We start from the raw sequence: 15,483 nt of genomic DNA, 5'->3' as shown, positions 1-15,483 counted from the left end.
AAGATCTGCATGAGAAAACAATCTTTGCCCAAGGCAGGAATAATTTCCGAAACCTATAGCACATAGCTTAACTTCAAGGTTCTAGTGATGGGAAGATGATTAGAGCAGAAAATCCAGGCCCCAGCAGGCAGCAGCAGCTGCTATCAAGAAGCTACTTTCTGGGTCTAGGACGGTCCCTCCACACGCAGAATTGAAGCTCCAAAGTACAGGTGCACACACAAAAGCTCAAAGCAGGGCATGTGCCGGCACAGGGCCCTTTCCCTTCTCCCCCACCCGGAGAATAAAAGGCATTCAATGTTTTGCTCCATGAGCAACAGTGACCCAGCGTTACGGGGCATGGACATGTGTGTGGCGGGGGAATGCATCTAGTAATCTCCCCATCACCTATACTGCTATACACGCCAGCGTAACAAGTGGTGACATACTTTGATTTCTCATGGATGAATATCACGATTACAGTTACAGTCACATATCGTTCTCTTCGGTAAGATGAGAACCAGTTTGGCCATGGCATCACAGCTCGATCATCGTTTCGCAGGCATCTCCGTCCCATTCTGTTTTGGTTTCTGTACACCGCACGGCTGTTACCGGCAAATCCTGAGATTTACTGGAACACATCGTTCCCGCCGCATGCAATTTGCTCAGTTACAGGGGATAGATCCCATCGACGAGATCTATGAGCTACAGCGCCGTGCCGTCCATTCACTGGTACTCACACTTGATTGCCACAAAGTTTTTTTTTTCCCTTCTTACAAAGCTCGTAGTACCGAATATAGATGAGCTCTTAATGGCGAAGCAGAGAGGAGTGAAGGCTGTCCCGCTCACTTGGAGAGCAGCCCAAAGTAGGGATTCTCCATGGCGGACGCGACCTGGACCGCCGCCGAGTTGAGGAGCGCCACGTCGACCTTGCCCCTCGGCATGACCAGGTAGCTGTTGTTCCTGAGCTTCTGGAACCCGCACAGCTCCAGGAACTCCACGCCGCCTTGCAGATTACCCACCCTGTCCTGTTAAACAGCATAGGGGTTGAGGATGAATGAGGCGGCTTTCTGAAGTAAATAGCCATACGTAGCATGTCGCGTTCTCCAGTTACCTTGAAAACAGGATTGCTTAGTCGAATCCTCCTGAACTTGTCCTCCTCTGGGTTCTTTACTATGTTGGCGACTATCTTTAGCAATATTTGGAATGCTCTTTTCACTCTAGCGTTGTCATCCTACAAATCAAATAGAGTGGCAAACGACACGTCAGATGGTTTCTGGCATCCCCATAACACAAGCAGACTGCTGAATAATAATCGAGTGCTCATGTTAGACCGTCGTGAAACAAAATGGAAGGCACAGTTCCAGACTACAACAGACAAGCTAGAAAAATTCAAAAACAAAAAAAGACAACCTAAAAAAGCACATGATGCAGAAACTAAGCATCCAGGTATGCAGGCAGGCTAGTTTCAGTTATCTGCATGGACATAGGATGTACAGCGGCTTTTGTGTGAAATAGTAATCAAGATTGTGATGCGGCAGAGCGCACAAGGTTTATTGTGTTATTTGTGCAAAACAGTCAACAGCTCCATGTATCATGAATCATAACTGCAGGACGATCATTTTTACCTTGTGACTCTTTTTCAGAGTTCGTAGGCAATCTCTCAACTGTTCTGATGTTACAACTGGTTCAATAGGTTTTACCTGAGCAGTCAAAAAAGAGTGAGGAATGTGTCTTGGAGGTTTTGCTCATGACCTCATGTAATGTAGTGCTATGGGGAACTTTAGACCTTTGCGAGAGTTACTATCGGAGGTGATGCTACTGTATTTTCCCGCAGCAAACCAAGTCCTCTCCTTCTTTCTGCCTGCATAGAGGAAAATAATTTAAGACTTTTCAGCAGCCCAACAAGCAATGTAGTATCTCGCTGAAAGTCGGGAAGTTTTGGAGAAAAATAGTGGCTAATGAGTAAACACAAGAAAATTCTCGCTCTGATCATGTAGGAAATATTAATTACACTCTACTGATAACACCGCCATGAGTAGACTGAATTGATAATTATATGGTAGGCTTGCTCCATTGCAAGGAGACCAAATTTGCTTAGTTGAAATTCACAGGCATTCACACAAAAAAAGGATGTATTGTTGCATGTAGATGTGGGTCTGTGGAGAGATATTAGACATATAGAGTAACATTATTGATGTGGAAACCCAAGAAGCAAGAGTGCATGAGATTCAGTGACCATTGTCCTATAAAAACTGAATTCTAAGTAACAGATGGAACGAAACATCATAGTTTCAAAATTTTAGTAAGATTAGATTCAATTGGACCTTATCGTCATCTATACGCTGACGGATTCTCTCCCTTGCTCTTTTCTCCTCCTCTTGTTCTGCTTTTCGACTTTCCATCATGCTGTATTAAACAAAAATATTGTTTCCTTGAGTATATTTGAGTTGGAAATAGCAGATATGAGTTGCGTATGAAACCGGAAATAGCCGATATGAGTTGCATACGAAACCCACCGTCTTCTTTGATTTTCTTCAAGAGTCCGTTTTGCTTCCATAACATCTTTAGCAGCTTGAATCCTCTCCCTCTTCACAAAAGCAACAAATAAGTTCCACACGAAAGATAATGGTCATAGGATATGTAAAACAGCCTATCAAATACTCCTCCGTCCCAAAATAAGTCTCAACTTTGTACTAGCTCTAGTACAAAGTTGTACTATGCTTGAGACACTTATTTTGGGACAGACGGAGTACTTTTGAAAAAAACATCACAATATTAGCACATAGCTGATATTCATTCACCATGGTAGCTTTTACTTCCTATCATCCTCTGGCATGTAACACTTGGCGGAATGTAGGGATGCGTCATAGTTGACTCCTTGTATTGCAAATCAAAATCAATGGTTTTCGTATTTATATAGCATGTCATCATCTTTTAACAAGCTACTACTTCTGCATGCCATATGCAACACAAAAGTGCAAAACTGATGGTGGACAAGCGACAGGTTACAACAAAGAGGGTGTTGACATCCCAACGGAGAACCGTGCAGGCCAACATGAACTTATTGCTTAATAGCTGCTACGGTGAAATATGATAAATAAAACCACAATGAAGCACATTCTAGCTCTTCCCTGCTGCAGCGTTATGGTTTTTACTTCTTAATAGCATTGAAATATTGTCAGACCTTATCCTCCTGAAGTTGATTTCTGATTCTCCCTCTTGCTTTTTCTTCCTCGTCACGCTTTGACTTATGTAGTGCTAAAATCCTGCAGTGTACGAGGGTTGCAGCCTTGCAGGAATGGTAAACAAAATGCAAACAGCTCGCCAGACAATATCTATTCAAAACAAGGTACAAACCTCTTTCTATCCTCTTCCTCATGTTCATTGGCATTCACTTCGCTTTCCACCTCTGAAGTCTCCTGATAAAAATAATTGGGTGTGACAAAAGATTACGAACTGTAAACACTATCTCATTAGGTGAGGCATAATGACAAAATGCTGACGAAGTGGCAGCCTGGCAAGTAGCTGCGATGCGGTACATACTAGTCAACACTTTACTACAATATTTACATTATGTAAGCATACGGAAACGATGCCAAAAAGAAAACATGTGCACTTGTATCTCATTTCCAGACATAATATTTTGTAGTTCAATGTGCTATGAGAAATCTTTTGTTGAATCTGAGGTCGTGAGTAAGAACGGAGGAAAGGAATTGATGTAAATTTCAGCCTGATTTAACTTTTTCCAATAATGATTAGGCAGGTTCTAGTCCTCCGTGAATGACAAAAAGACTTAACCATAGCATGCTAACATGACAAGAAAGGACTGAGATATCAAAATTACGAAGAAATGTTTACGTGGCACCTTCTGATTTCTAGCTGTAGCTTGCTCTTCTGATTTTCTCTCCTGGACATGGGTCCTACAAAGACAACCATGCTCAATCCCATGATTATTATGCAGCAGCATAGCGAACAGAAAAAAATACCGGCATGTGTTCAGTTACTTGGAGTACATAAGCTTCTCATGAATACACATTCTCCATTAGTAATCAGTAAATTGTAATAATAACCCTCTGTTTCTTTTTGTGAGGTACCCATGGATTCCAAGATTCAAGCTTGACCAAGAGACGAACAATTATATCAACAATATGTAGGTTACATGACACAAAACTGACGCCATTGGATCTGTATTCAAAAGCATTTTATATTGATACCACCCACATTTTACAGTCTAATGTTGTCAAGCTTACTTTAAATGCATGGAGGCCTTGCACAAAAATAGAGAGAGCAAGCATTTAAGTCTGACACATGACTTGCCTTATTCAACATATATTTGCAACTTTTGTCATTTGCAGCTTCCATTTTACCAGTGCATGAAATTAGACTGATAATGTAGAAAGTGGTCAGGCTTAATGCCAAATTTCCCCAGATCAGCTATTTTATTTCCTAAAAAGGGAAGGGCGGTTATAAAAAGGGCGTTTCCTCCCTTGAGCTATCCCCAGCGTGACACCTTTTTCCATTAAGCACTGCGCACTCTTAGAGTTTGCTCCCTGGAGTGTTAGGCTGACATAGCAGGCTGACTCAAATAAATGTAAAAGGCTGCGGATTATCAAGTGCAGACTTCCAGATGGTTGGCAGGATAGCTATTTAACAGTGATCTGTGCTCCACTGAAATAACACTTGATATTTCTTATCGAGTTTCATTCAACAACCAGTACATTCAAAAGGCCTATGATGTGCACTTGAGGGGGCAGCAATTTTTCTCTCGAAATTGCAAAAGCCAGCCAAGTGCCTGCACTCATGGCAGTGCTGATATCATATTTTGATTTACTGAGTTTATACAACAACCAGTTCCTCTAAGAACTTAGGACCTTAGGTTAAGGCGAGTAATGTTTTCCTACTTTCTTTTCTATAACATTCTGGAGAACACTAACCTCATTCCTTGAGCGCTGTTTCTCACTTCGTTTAATGTGTCACCGCATTCAATGCTGATTTCTCTTGAAACCTAAAACATCCAAAGGAGTACTAAGAAACCAGAAGAGGAGCTTTGAAAAAAAAAAACGTGTTTGACATGACAATGCAGATATGTAGACTGTAGACGCAGAATAAAGGAAATATATTGGAGAGTTTGTCTAGCTCTACAGAACATTAGGTTATAGACTAGACAACTAAACTGCCACACAGACATGCACTAACATGCAAGTTGCTTCAGAATTAAGTATTTAGCAGAATTGAAAAAGGTTGTGTGCTGGAATCTCAGAGAAAACAATTCACAGTTACAAATTTAGAGGACAGCTCTGTTGAAGATTATATCAAGTGAGTGTAGAATAAGCCACATTAGAACAGATTTCTGTTAAAAAATCACGACTGCATAAGAAAACCTACCAATGGTAGCTGATCAATATCTGAGTCACTTTCATGTTCCAGAAGCCAATTTATTGCAGATTGAAGATTGGAATTACCTGATAAGGACATTGGGTTACTTCTACAGTTCATTCAGCTAGATATAGAAGAAAAACGCGTTTACAAAAAACGTGCCGCCCTATCTTTGCAATTAAATAATTACTTTGAACTTCCAAGAAACACAAATAGTAAGATGATTGGTAGTCAGTACGAATATAATTGGTGAGGCCATAGAACCGGATGCCCTAGTGTGGTATGATTGATGGATTGTCAGCCTGCCTATGATAGAAAGATGCTTAATACAAGAACGTTACCTTCTAAGCCCATTTGAAACAGACGTACCAGAATAATGAAGTGCCCTAATTGAACGAACGGCGGGGAATCCCATAACTTCAAGTTCACCAAGCATTTTCTTGTCAACTTGTGGGACAGCCATCGCTAGAAGTATATGGTAAGAATAAGAGCATGCCATTGAATAGACAGCAGAAACCATTAGAAAGTATAGGTAAAGTGAGTGTCCCCATGGTTTTGTATAATTTCAGCATATTTCTAATAGATATTATGATAATGTGTCTGTTTCATTTCTAACTGAAGTTACCACATTCTGCAATTTAAGATATGCAACCTGCTGATATGCTGATCTTAATAGTAACTCTGTTGGCCTTAATAATTATACTTAGTAAAACAGGTGAACCGCAAACTGCCACATGAATATAGGCTAGAACTACAGGACATGATGGCACAATTATTACAGTTTGCACAATTTTGCATAACATGTCTGCAAAGCTAGAAAGAGGGAGCAAAGGAACACATAGAATCTAAGTAGTTTGAAGTACTTCAGATTTGTGGATGCATTGAAACTTTGAACACAACAACCTGGTAAATTAATAAGAGAAATTCTTACCTTTCAAAGTTGTTCCCTCGCTTTGTAACTTTGTAGCCAAGTTGGTGTACAATCCTCTATAAGTAGGGGGTATGAAGCAATGCGTTACTGCAAATGGAGAGGGGCATCAGAAAATTATCTGAAGAGGATTAGAGCTTTGCTTTGTCTGTACTTCATTCTTTTCTTGTCTTCCCTAAGGGTTTTCGGAAAACTCAGGTGACTTCTTTCTTCTTCCAGTTACTTATTCCTTCCTTCCTACTTAGGGTTTTCCTCTTGAATCAACACCCTGTGCTCACCGTTCCTTCATTTGGACAAACTCATAAAAAATCAACACGGCACTCAGTTAGACAGTAATCAAAATGTAAAATTATAACTTCTCTGTACTTCAGGCATTTGACAGTGATTATCAACATCCAGTCAACCTATGTTGGCATGTTGCCCACAGAACATGTCAGCATTCCCTTAGAAAAAAATAGTATATGAATTATATAACCAACTAACAATGAACAAAAATAAATCTATCCAATCAAGTTGGTATGCCTGTCAAGTCATGAATACATCTGATACTGTACAGAGCATTGTCAAAAAAGGTTAAATGAATTCGAGTCCAGGGCTGTGATAAAGGAACAGTTTATTTTACATAATAAAAGCGTCCATGATCAAGACTACAAGAAAAAATTCAACTCCTAGGCTGAACTTTTCTGTACCACCTGTTCATGGTGACAACTGTCCTGCCCTCCACAAACTAATAGCACATTCTTTTGCCAGGAAAGATTACATGAGCTGGGCATGAATCTATTAAGCATATGGACATAAAAAAATCTAGACAAACATTGTAGATAAATGGCACAATGTTGAGCACAAGAAGCTGTACCAACATACATATTTGCACAGTTTTAACTGATTGGAGCGCTCCTGTGTATTTTTTGACGAGGGGAAAATGGGAAATGTTTTACAACCAGTGGTCTAAGGATAGATTACTTAGAAATGGCAATGTTTTCATCAAACAAACACAGCATCATAAAGCAAATATGCGCACATTCACAGTATAATGAGTCCTGTTGGATTTTGAAACAAATGCAGGATTCTGCTGCACATCATTGCAAGCTTGCATTTTAATGCTTTAGCCTACTGCTTGTAGTATAATATGTCACAGAATGGCCAGTGTGATGCTATCAAACAGGAACGATAACATTTCTCAGGCACTTCTGGTGTGGCTGCTGGAATGAATAATTTCAATAATCATCACCCAGTGAATGATGGTAATACCTCAAATCTACTGTTTGCAAAACATGCGACTAAATATTGTCTCCAATGTTATTTCCAGGCATCACCCTGCATTGGACTGAGCATAACTCCTGACTATACATGGATCAAAAGAAGGATCTGAACTATTCCCGAGCACTGAAATGTACTCATTGATGCGCCGATGTTTCTCCTCCAGCTTCGCTATCATCTCATCAGCAGCCTCATTGATCATCCTTGGAAGGCACCTTTCCATCCGCTCGAACCACTCCCGCAATGTAATAGTATCCAGGCTGCTTCTCCCAGGATGCTCCTCGCCCTTCTCATCATCCTCCAACTCTCCTCGGCTGTTAACTGCTTCCATCTTCCCATTCTCCTCCTTTCCTCCACCTTCATTTATCTCCTTACCCCCGTTGTTAGAAGCAGCGCACTCAGTACTGAACATCCCTTCTGGCGCTCTACCTGCCAGCCCCCTCTGAGCAACAGGCACTTCCTCCAATGCATTTGCAGTCCCTTCCACTTCTTCATCCCCAGCTGCCACCTTATCACTCTTCTCCTTCTCTCTTGGTGCAGCCACCTCCTCTTCCTCCTCCACCTCAAGAACAGCCTTCCTTGCACGAGCCCTTGTGACCCTTCCCTGGACCCTTGTCTTTGGAGGCAGCGGCGGAGGAGCAACCGTCGTTGCAACCTCCCTCCCGTCGCGGCATGTCACCAGCACAGCCTCATCTCCTTTCTCCGGTTCAGAGGGCTCAGCCTTCTTCCTCTTCCTGCCGCTCGTTGCCACCACGGCCTTCTCCTCTCTCTGTTCATCTGTAGTCTCCAGTTCAGGGAACTCCACAGAATTCTTCCTCTTCCTGCCGCGTGTTGCCACCACGGCCTTCTCCTCTTTCTGTTCATCTGCAGTCTCCAGTTCAGGGAACTCCACAGAATTCTTCCTCTTCCTGCCGCGTGTTGCCACTGCGGCCTTCTCCTCTTTCCGACCATCCGCCTTCTCTAGTTCAGGGGACTCCACAGCCTTCTTCCTCTTCCTGCCGCGTGTTGCCACCGCAGCCTTCTCCTCTTTCTGTTCATCTGCCTTCTCCAGTTCAGGGAACTCCACAACCTTCTTCCTCTTACCGCGGAGTGTTGCCACTGCGGCCTCCTCCATCTCTTCCTTGCCCACTCCGAGGGGCTCCGCTCCAGCCACCTTCTTCCGTCCGCCACCACGTGTAACTACCAGGTGGCTCTCTTCCTCCACCACCACTGCCGCTGTGCCCGGCCCCCCCTTCTCAGTTTCGGAGGGCGCCGCCGCCGCCCTCGTCCCCAACATCTTCCGTGTGCTCAGGCGGGTTACGGATGGGGTCGGCTTCTCCTCCGCCACCGCCACTGCCGCCGCGCGGCGCGAGGAGCGCCTAGGGCCGGGTTTCACATCCGAATCAGGCGCGATGGACACGGCGAGCACGGTGGACTGACCGAGGATGATTAGGTCCCCGTGGGAGAGCGGGGCGGGGACGGAGGGCAGGAGGCGGGCACCATTGATGAAGGTGCCATTGGAGGAGCCGAGGTCGGACACGGCCCAACGGGAGGCGGGAGGCGGTAGGAACTCGATGGTAAGGTGGCGCTGCGACGCGCCCACGTCGCGCACGGCGAGGTCGTTGCCGGAGGCGATGCGGCCAACGCGGAGCGCAGCGCCCACCCGGCATCTCCGGGTCTCTCCCTCGCGCGGGCCCTTCTCCACCGCCAGGGTGAGCACCGGCGGCGGAGCGGCCATTGGGGGCAAGTGGGGGGGCTCTGAACTTGCTGCCTGATACTTTTTCGCTTCAAAATGAGGAGGTATTCTCTTTTTTTTTTTGGGGTAAAATGAGGAGGTATTCTTGCGAGATGTTTCGGGGGTACTTTGTAAAGTGACTTCAATACTTTGAATGTGTTTGTGCTGGAGTTGGTGTTTGGTGGATGCCCGAATATTCGTATTTGTGCTACAGTTTTTTATAAAATGTTGCTTTTTATTTTTTATCATATAAAATATGAGATGTGGCTACAACCCACCACGTGCATTTATTAACGTTTTAAAAAATTTAAGAAGTCATAATTTTTGAAGCGAGCGTCAGAATGACGATCCGTTTTTACGTTGTGTTTCTTACGACAAGCTTTTCAAAACTAGATCCTTATATGGATAGGTTTCGACGAACTTTTTTTGAGCAACTTTATGTGCTAGATGAAGCAACTTTAGTTCTAATGGCAAGCAACTCCTCCCCCTAGTATGACTATCTATCAACGAAGAATTCTTCTAAGTTGGTTATCACGACTAACAGTTGACTAAATTTACCTCTAAAAGTTTACATAATTAAACAATGATGATCAGTTGTCTATGATTGATGCTCAGTTGCCTAAAAATACTGTGAAATTGCTCAATTTTGATGCTCAGTTGCCTACAAAATACTATGAAATTGCTCAATTTTCATGCTCAGTTGCCTATTACTGATGGTCAATTGTCTACGTTTGATGTTCAGTTGCCTGCTATTTGTGAATAGTTGCCATAATTGCACTCGAGTATCACAAAAAAGTTAGCAACTTTTAGTGTGTGTTTTGTGCAACTCGAGTGCACTCAACAAGCAACTCATGTGTATACACACAATGCAATTCATCTAGCATCAAAGTTGCTTATGTTTAGCACTAAAGTTGCCTCATATAGCATCGAAGTTGCTTTTGAAAAAATTCTTCAAAACATATTCATATGGGATCTCGTTTTGAAGAGTTCATCACGAAGAACCCAACGATGAAAACATATCATAATTTTGACACACAGTTTGATAGTTATAGCTTTTTGAATTTTTCATACATCAGTTAATGGACATCCAACGCATGAGTAGCCGAGCATGCACATCTGACGCATAATTTAACCATTTCAGTTTGGAAATAGCTGACAACATTTGCCATGTGGTTGCTAAAGGGTGAACTTATTTAACTTTCTAGTCATGGTAGATAATTTTGAAGGATTTTTCGTTGATAGGCGATCATACTACGCACACTAATAAGAAGTTGCTTTTCTTTAGCGCTAAAGTTGCCTAAATATCACCCCATAGTTGCTCAAAAAAAAGTTTGTCGAAACCTATCCATATGGGATCTAGTTTTGAAGCTCGTCGTAAGAAATACAACGGTGAAAAAGGATCGTCGTTCTGAGGCTCGGTTCAAAAGTTATAATTTTTTTAAAAGGAATAAAGTGGAATGACTTGCTGCACACTTCCGCGTGAGGGTGCGCTCGTTTCAACCAAATAGTGCAGCTGCACTTTTTAGTATTTGGGTAAAATATGATACGCTATTGACGTATTTTTGAAAGAAAAAAAATATGTTTGTCGCATGTTTACATCATAAATAGAAAATGCTACCTGATTTTGACGACTTGCCTCTGTAACCACGTCCCACCGTAAACAGGTCCATGCCAACTATAGATGGATGCCGCACCCACGAGCCTCCCCTCGCTCCCTCATCATCATCCAACATCGACGCCTCTGTAATCTCTTTCGCAAGTCATGCAAACTCACCCCTCCATCCTTGTTTTGGTCCATGTTGGATCTCCTCCAGCTACCCCCCCCTCCCCCTGCATCAGCGCTGACGTCGGTGTTTGCCCTCATTTTCAAGCTTGGCAAACGGTGGCGCCAGATTAGCACCGCACCGGATTCCGGTTGAGATCTATTGCCCGCCCCAAGATGAGCAGGAGAAGGAGGAGTTGGGGCCGTCATCGTAGCTGATGTCTCCACTTCATCTTGGATCTCCTCTAGCTAGTAGCTACCCCTCCCATGCATTAGCGCCGACGCTGGTGTTTGCCCCCGTTTTCAACCTTGCGAGTGGTGGCGCTGTATTAGTGTGGCACCCGTGATTCCGATTGAGATTTATTTCCCACTCCACGATGAGAAGGGTAAGGATGAGATGGGACCGTCATTGCAGGGGGGAGGGGGCCACGAGCGGGAATCCAGTTGCGGCTGATGCAATTTCTATTCTTGTAGCCCGATTTCTTCTTTGATTCTTTCAGAAATAAGGGTTTGCTTCTCATGTGAATTTCTGTTATAATTGCTCACCATCGATCTCATATTTGAACCAAACACGTTTGGACTTTTTCTCATTATGTTTACAATGTCCCCGTAACCCCATTACGATTACGTTTGCGATATCATTCTTGAACGAAACACCTCCTTAGGGTCTTTTGTGTAAAAAATCATGGCAGCTATATTTTGCCTAGTGCCCACCAAAGATGGCCAAATGGGACACGCTGGCACGGCCCAGTCTATCGTAATCGTGTGTTGCACGGCACGACCCTGTGTGGCACCGTTATTAGTCAGGTCGTGCCGTGTTGGCCCATGTGCTGCCCCCTCGAGCCTAGGCATGGCCCTAAGACCTATGTGGGCCGGGCCGGCGGCACGCCAGGCACGCTAGGCCGCCGACCTACTAGGATGTTTTGGGCCACATTTAGGCCATTGGGATATTTTTTGAGGCCATATATATTAGAAAAAAACTAAATAATAATAAAATAAATAAAAGGTCATGTCGTGCTAGCTCTCATGCCCAGTCTTCAGGCCAAGACACGACCCCTGACATGTCACGTGTCAGGCCCGACCAGTTTAGCACATGTCGTGTTGAGTCTGGGTCGTGTTGTGCCGGCGCGCTACTGGCCGACCAAGCTACCCCGACCCATTTGGCCAGCTTTGGTGCCCTTTCGATCATGCTTTGCTACATCTATGTAATAGTGTGCATAAACCTCTCTAAGAGCTGGCTTGGCATGATATGATTGAAAAAAAGGCACGAGCGCCATCCCACGTGATTCAAGTGGGAGAAATAGATTAAGAAGTTTAAGTAAGAGTAAGTAGGTCTCACATAGATGTAGGATTATTGATTCTGTTCGAAGGGTGAAATTTCCACGCTTTTTGTGAATATATTGTTGGAAATATGTCCTAGAGGCAATAATAAAATGGTTATTATCATATTTCCTTTTTCATGATAATCATCTATTGTTCATGCTATAATTGTATTAAGAGGAAACAGTAATACATGTGTGATAAATAGATCACAATGTGTCCCTAGCAAGCCTCTAGTTGGCTAGCTCATTGATCAATAGATGATCATGGTTTCCTGATCATGGACATTTGATGTCATTGATAACGGGATCACATCATTGGGAGAATGGTGTGTTGGACAAGACTCAATCCTAAGCATAGCACTAGATCGTGTTGTTCGTATGCTAAAGCTTTTATAATGTCAAGTGTCTTTTCCTTCGACCGTGAGATTGTGCAACTCCCGGATACCGTAGGAGTGCTTTGGGTGCATCAAACATCACAACGTAACTGGGTGACTACAAAGGTGCACTATGGGCATCTCCGAAAGTGTCTGTTGGGTTGGCACGAATCAAGATCGGGATTTGTCACTCCGTGTGACTGAGAGGTATCTCTCGGCCCACTCGGTAGAACATCATCATAATGAGCTCAGTGTGACTAAGTAGTTAGTCACGGGATGATGTGCTACGGAACGAGTAAATAGACTTACCGGTAACGAGATTGAACAAGGTATGGGATACCGACGATCGAATCTCAGGCAAGTTCTATACCGACAGACAAAGGGAATTGTATACGGGATTGATTGAATCCTTGACATCGTGGTTCATCCGGTGTGATCATCGTGGAACATGTGGGAGCCACCATGGGTATCCAGACCACGCTGATGGTTCGATGACACTAGGGTTATATGGAATTGTTATACGAGGTTATTGAAGGTTGTTCGGAGTCCCGGATGAGATCACGGACGTCACGAGGAGCTCCGGAATGGTCCGGAGGTAAAGATTGATATATAGGATGGATGGGTTTGGACGCCGGAAATGTTTCGGGCACCACCGGCAACGTGTCGGGACCACCGGAAGGGTTCCGGAGGCCCACCGGGAGGGGCCACCAGCCCCAGGAGGCTACGTGGGCCAAGTGTGAGAGGGAATGTAACGACTAAGATGCGGCCCTTTCCTATTTAAGGGGGCGATGCCCCAAAAAGGAAAGAAGCGCATCTAAGCGTTTCGCAAGCGAGATAATCATAGCACATACGTAAATTAAGATTGACAAATAGGCATACATTTGCCATCTCACATAGTATAATATCAGAGTTACATCCACACAATTATCCAGACAAGATAGTCCCGCTACGGGCTACATGAAACAAGGAAAATACTATGATATTCCGCATGCTCGCCCACGATCACGACCATGCCTAAGTCTTTTGGGTAGTTCACGTACAGGCGGTCGTTCTCCTCATCGTACTGCCACGCCAGCTGCGTGCCATCTGGATCACCTGCGTCGGGCGTACCTGTACCTGTTGGGGTGTTGTAGTAAACTGTGAGCCACGGGGACTCAGCAAACGATGACCTTGGTACCGAAACTAGTCAAGTTATTAGGTGAGGAAGGTTTAGTGTTTAGGTTGCAGAATCCTAAGCATGTATATGGTGGCTAACTTACGAAGATCAGAGATATGATATGGTGGTCTACGCGAGTGGTCGAAGACTAGGTGATCACTAAGTGATCCTGAACACCTACTTACGTCAAACATAACCCCCACCATGTTCCCGATAGAAGAGAGGTCTTCGAAGGAGACAGTCACGGTTACGCACACAGTTGGCAGTTTTTATTAGAGTTAGTTCAAGTTATCTATAACCGGATGTTAACAAATTATCCATGTTGCCACATAACCGCGGGCACGGCTTTCCGAAAGATTAAACCCTGCAGGGGTGCTCCAACTAGTCCATCACAAACGGTCACGGGCCGCAAAGTAATCCTCTATCACGAATCTCGTGATCTCGTCAGATTCCTTAGAGGAAAACCTCAACTTTGAGGAGACCCAAAGTTTCACCGGGATTCCTATACGCAAGATATATCGCTAAGTTAAGACGAACCTAGCAGGACCTCCCGTCGTGTCAATGACCCCGATAAGAGCCGCGTATCTCAGTCTCAGGACACGACGGATGGAAAAGCCTACAGGAACCAAACCTCAAGTTTCCCTGTGGTGGTCCCGCAGTCTGCCCATTTTGGACCAACACTCATAAGGAGCACTGGCCCGGGTTGTTGATTAATTCCTCGGGGTAGCTATTCCCTACGCAAATTATTATTAGGTGATTAGCAAATTAAAACCAATGTTGGGTCCTACCGGACAAGTCTTAACACTACACGATTTATCAAGGGGGTCCCCATAACAACCCCGAACGTGTTCGGAGCGATCATTTATGGAATCAAACACCGGTAGCCGAAAACTAAGGCGGCAATAACGGAACAAATCACCCGGCAAAAGGCTAGGCCTTCCGTCATTTACCAAGTATATAGGTGCATTAATTAAATAGCAGTTTAATCATAATGATATCAAAATACTCATGTTATCACATGAGACAGGTGGCACCTACAACTAGCAAAGCTATCATTAGAAGCTGAGCAAGCCTACTTAGCCAAACAACATTAGCTAGGAGGGGAAGGTGTTTGGGTTTCATGGCATATCAGGGGGCAATTATATCAAGTGGTAGGCAGCGAGCATATATCGAAGGAAACGTGATTCTAAGCATAACAAAGCTAGATACGGTATCAAGGTCACAGTCATCTTGCATGTGATGTCTTCAGCTTGAAACTGCTCTTTTTCGTCCTGCACGTACTCTCCAGAATCCATGAACTCGCTCTCCGATCCCGGTGCTACCCAAGATAAAAATAACAGCTAATGAACACCAACACAACATGATGCAACAAACAACATGATACATGAGATGAGAATGAAGCATGCATCTCTATTCTAGTCACTTGCATATGCATGAGAAGAGAAGATAAACTTCTGGACAAAACTTCACACTAAGCTATCTTGACATGCATGAAGATGGCATGAACAGGTGCATCACGAGAAAACGATGCAAAAACATATAAAGAACGTAGAGAACGGAGCTACGGATCAACCGGAAACTACGAAACAAGATATGGAGTCCTACGGTTCAA

At 43.9% G+C, this 15,483-nt stretch overlaps 2 protein-coding genes across 2 annotated transcripts; both read right to left on the bottom strand.

Moving 5' to 3' along the window:
- Positions 1-407: 407 nt before the first annotated feature.
- LOC123410236 (UBX domain-containing protein 1-A-like) lies at positions 408-6,636 on the bottom strand. The gene is made up of 13 exons (XM_045103144.1): positions 6,287-6,636; positions 5,725-5,820; positions 5,365-5,441; positions 4,914-4,984; positions 3,845-3,899; positions 3,337-3,398; positions 3,164-3,245; positions 2,496-2,566; positions 2,304-2,385; positions 1,766-1,840; positions 1,605-1,679; positions 1,091-1,210; positions 408-1,004 (listed from the first exon to the last, which is right to left on the bottom strand). Exons 2-13 carry the CDS (start codon positions 5,816-5,818, stop codon positions 822-824), a joined length of 1,047 nt encoding a protein of 348 aa, XP_044959079.1. The 5' UTR covers positions 5,819-5,820; positions 6,287-6,636; the 3' UTR covers positions 408-821.
- A 799-nt stretch (positions 6,637-7,435) lies between these two features.
- Positions 7,436-9,490, bottom strand: LOC123410235. The gene has a single exon (XM_045103143.1). The coding sequence runs from the start codon at positions 9,258-9,260 to the stop codon at positions 7,596-7,598; it is 1,665 nt and encodes a 554-aa protein (XP_044959078.1). The 5' UTR covers positions 9,261-9,490; the 3' UTR covers positions 7,436-7,595.
- Positions 9,491-15,483: the final 5,993 nt, after the last annotated feature.

The sequence above is a fragment of the Hordeum vulgare genome, chromosome 7H, assembly GCF_904849725.1.
Source record: "Hordeum vulgare subsp. vulgare chromosome 7H, MorexV3_pseudomolecules_assembly, whole genome shotgun sequence".
In the NCBI taxonomy this organism is placed as follows: Eukaryota; Viridiplantae; Streptophyta; class Magnoliopsida; order Poales; family Poaceae; genus Hordeum; species Hordeum vulgare.
This window is presented reverse-complemented; position numbering and strand designations above follow the sequence as displayed.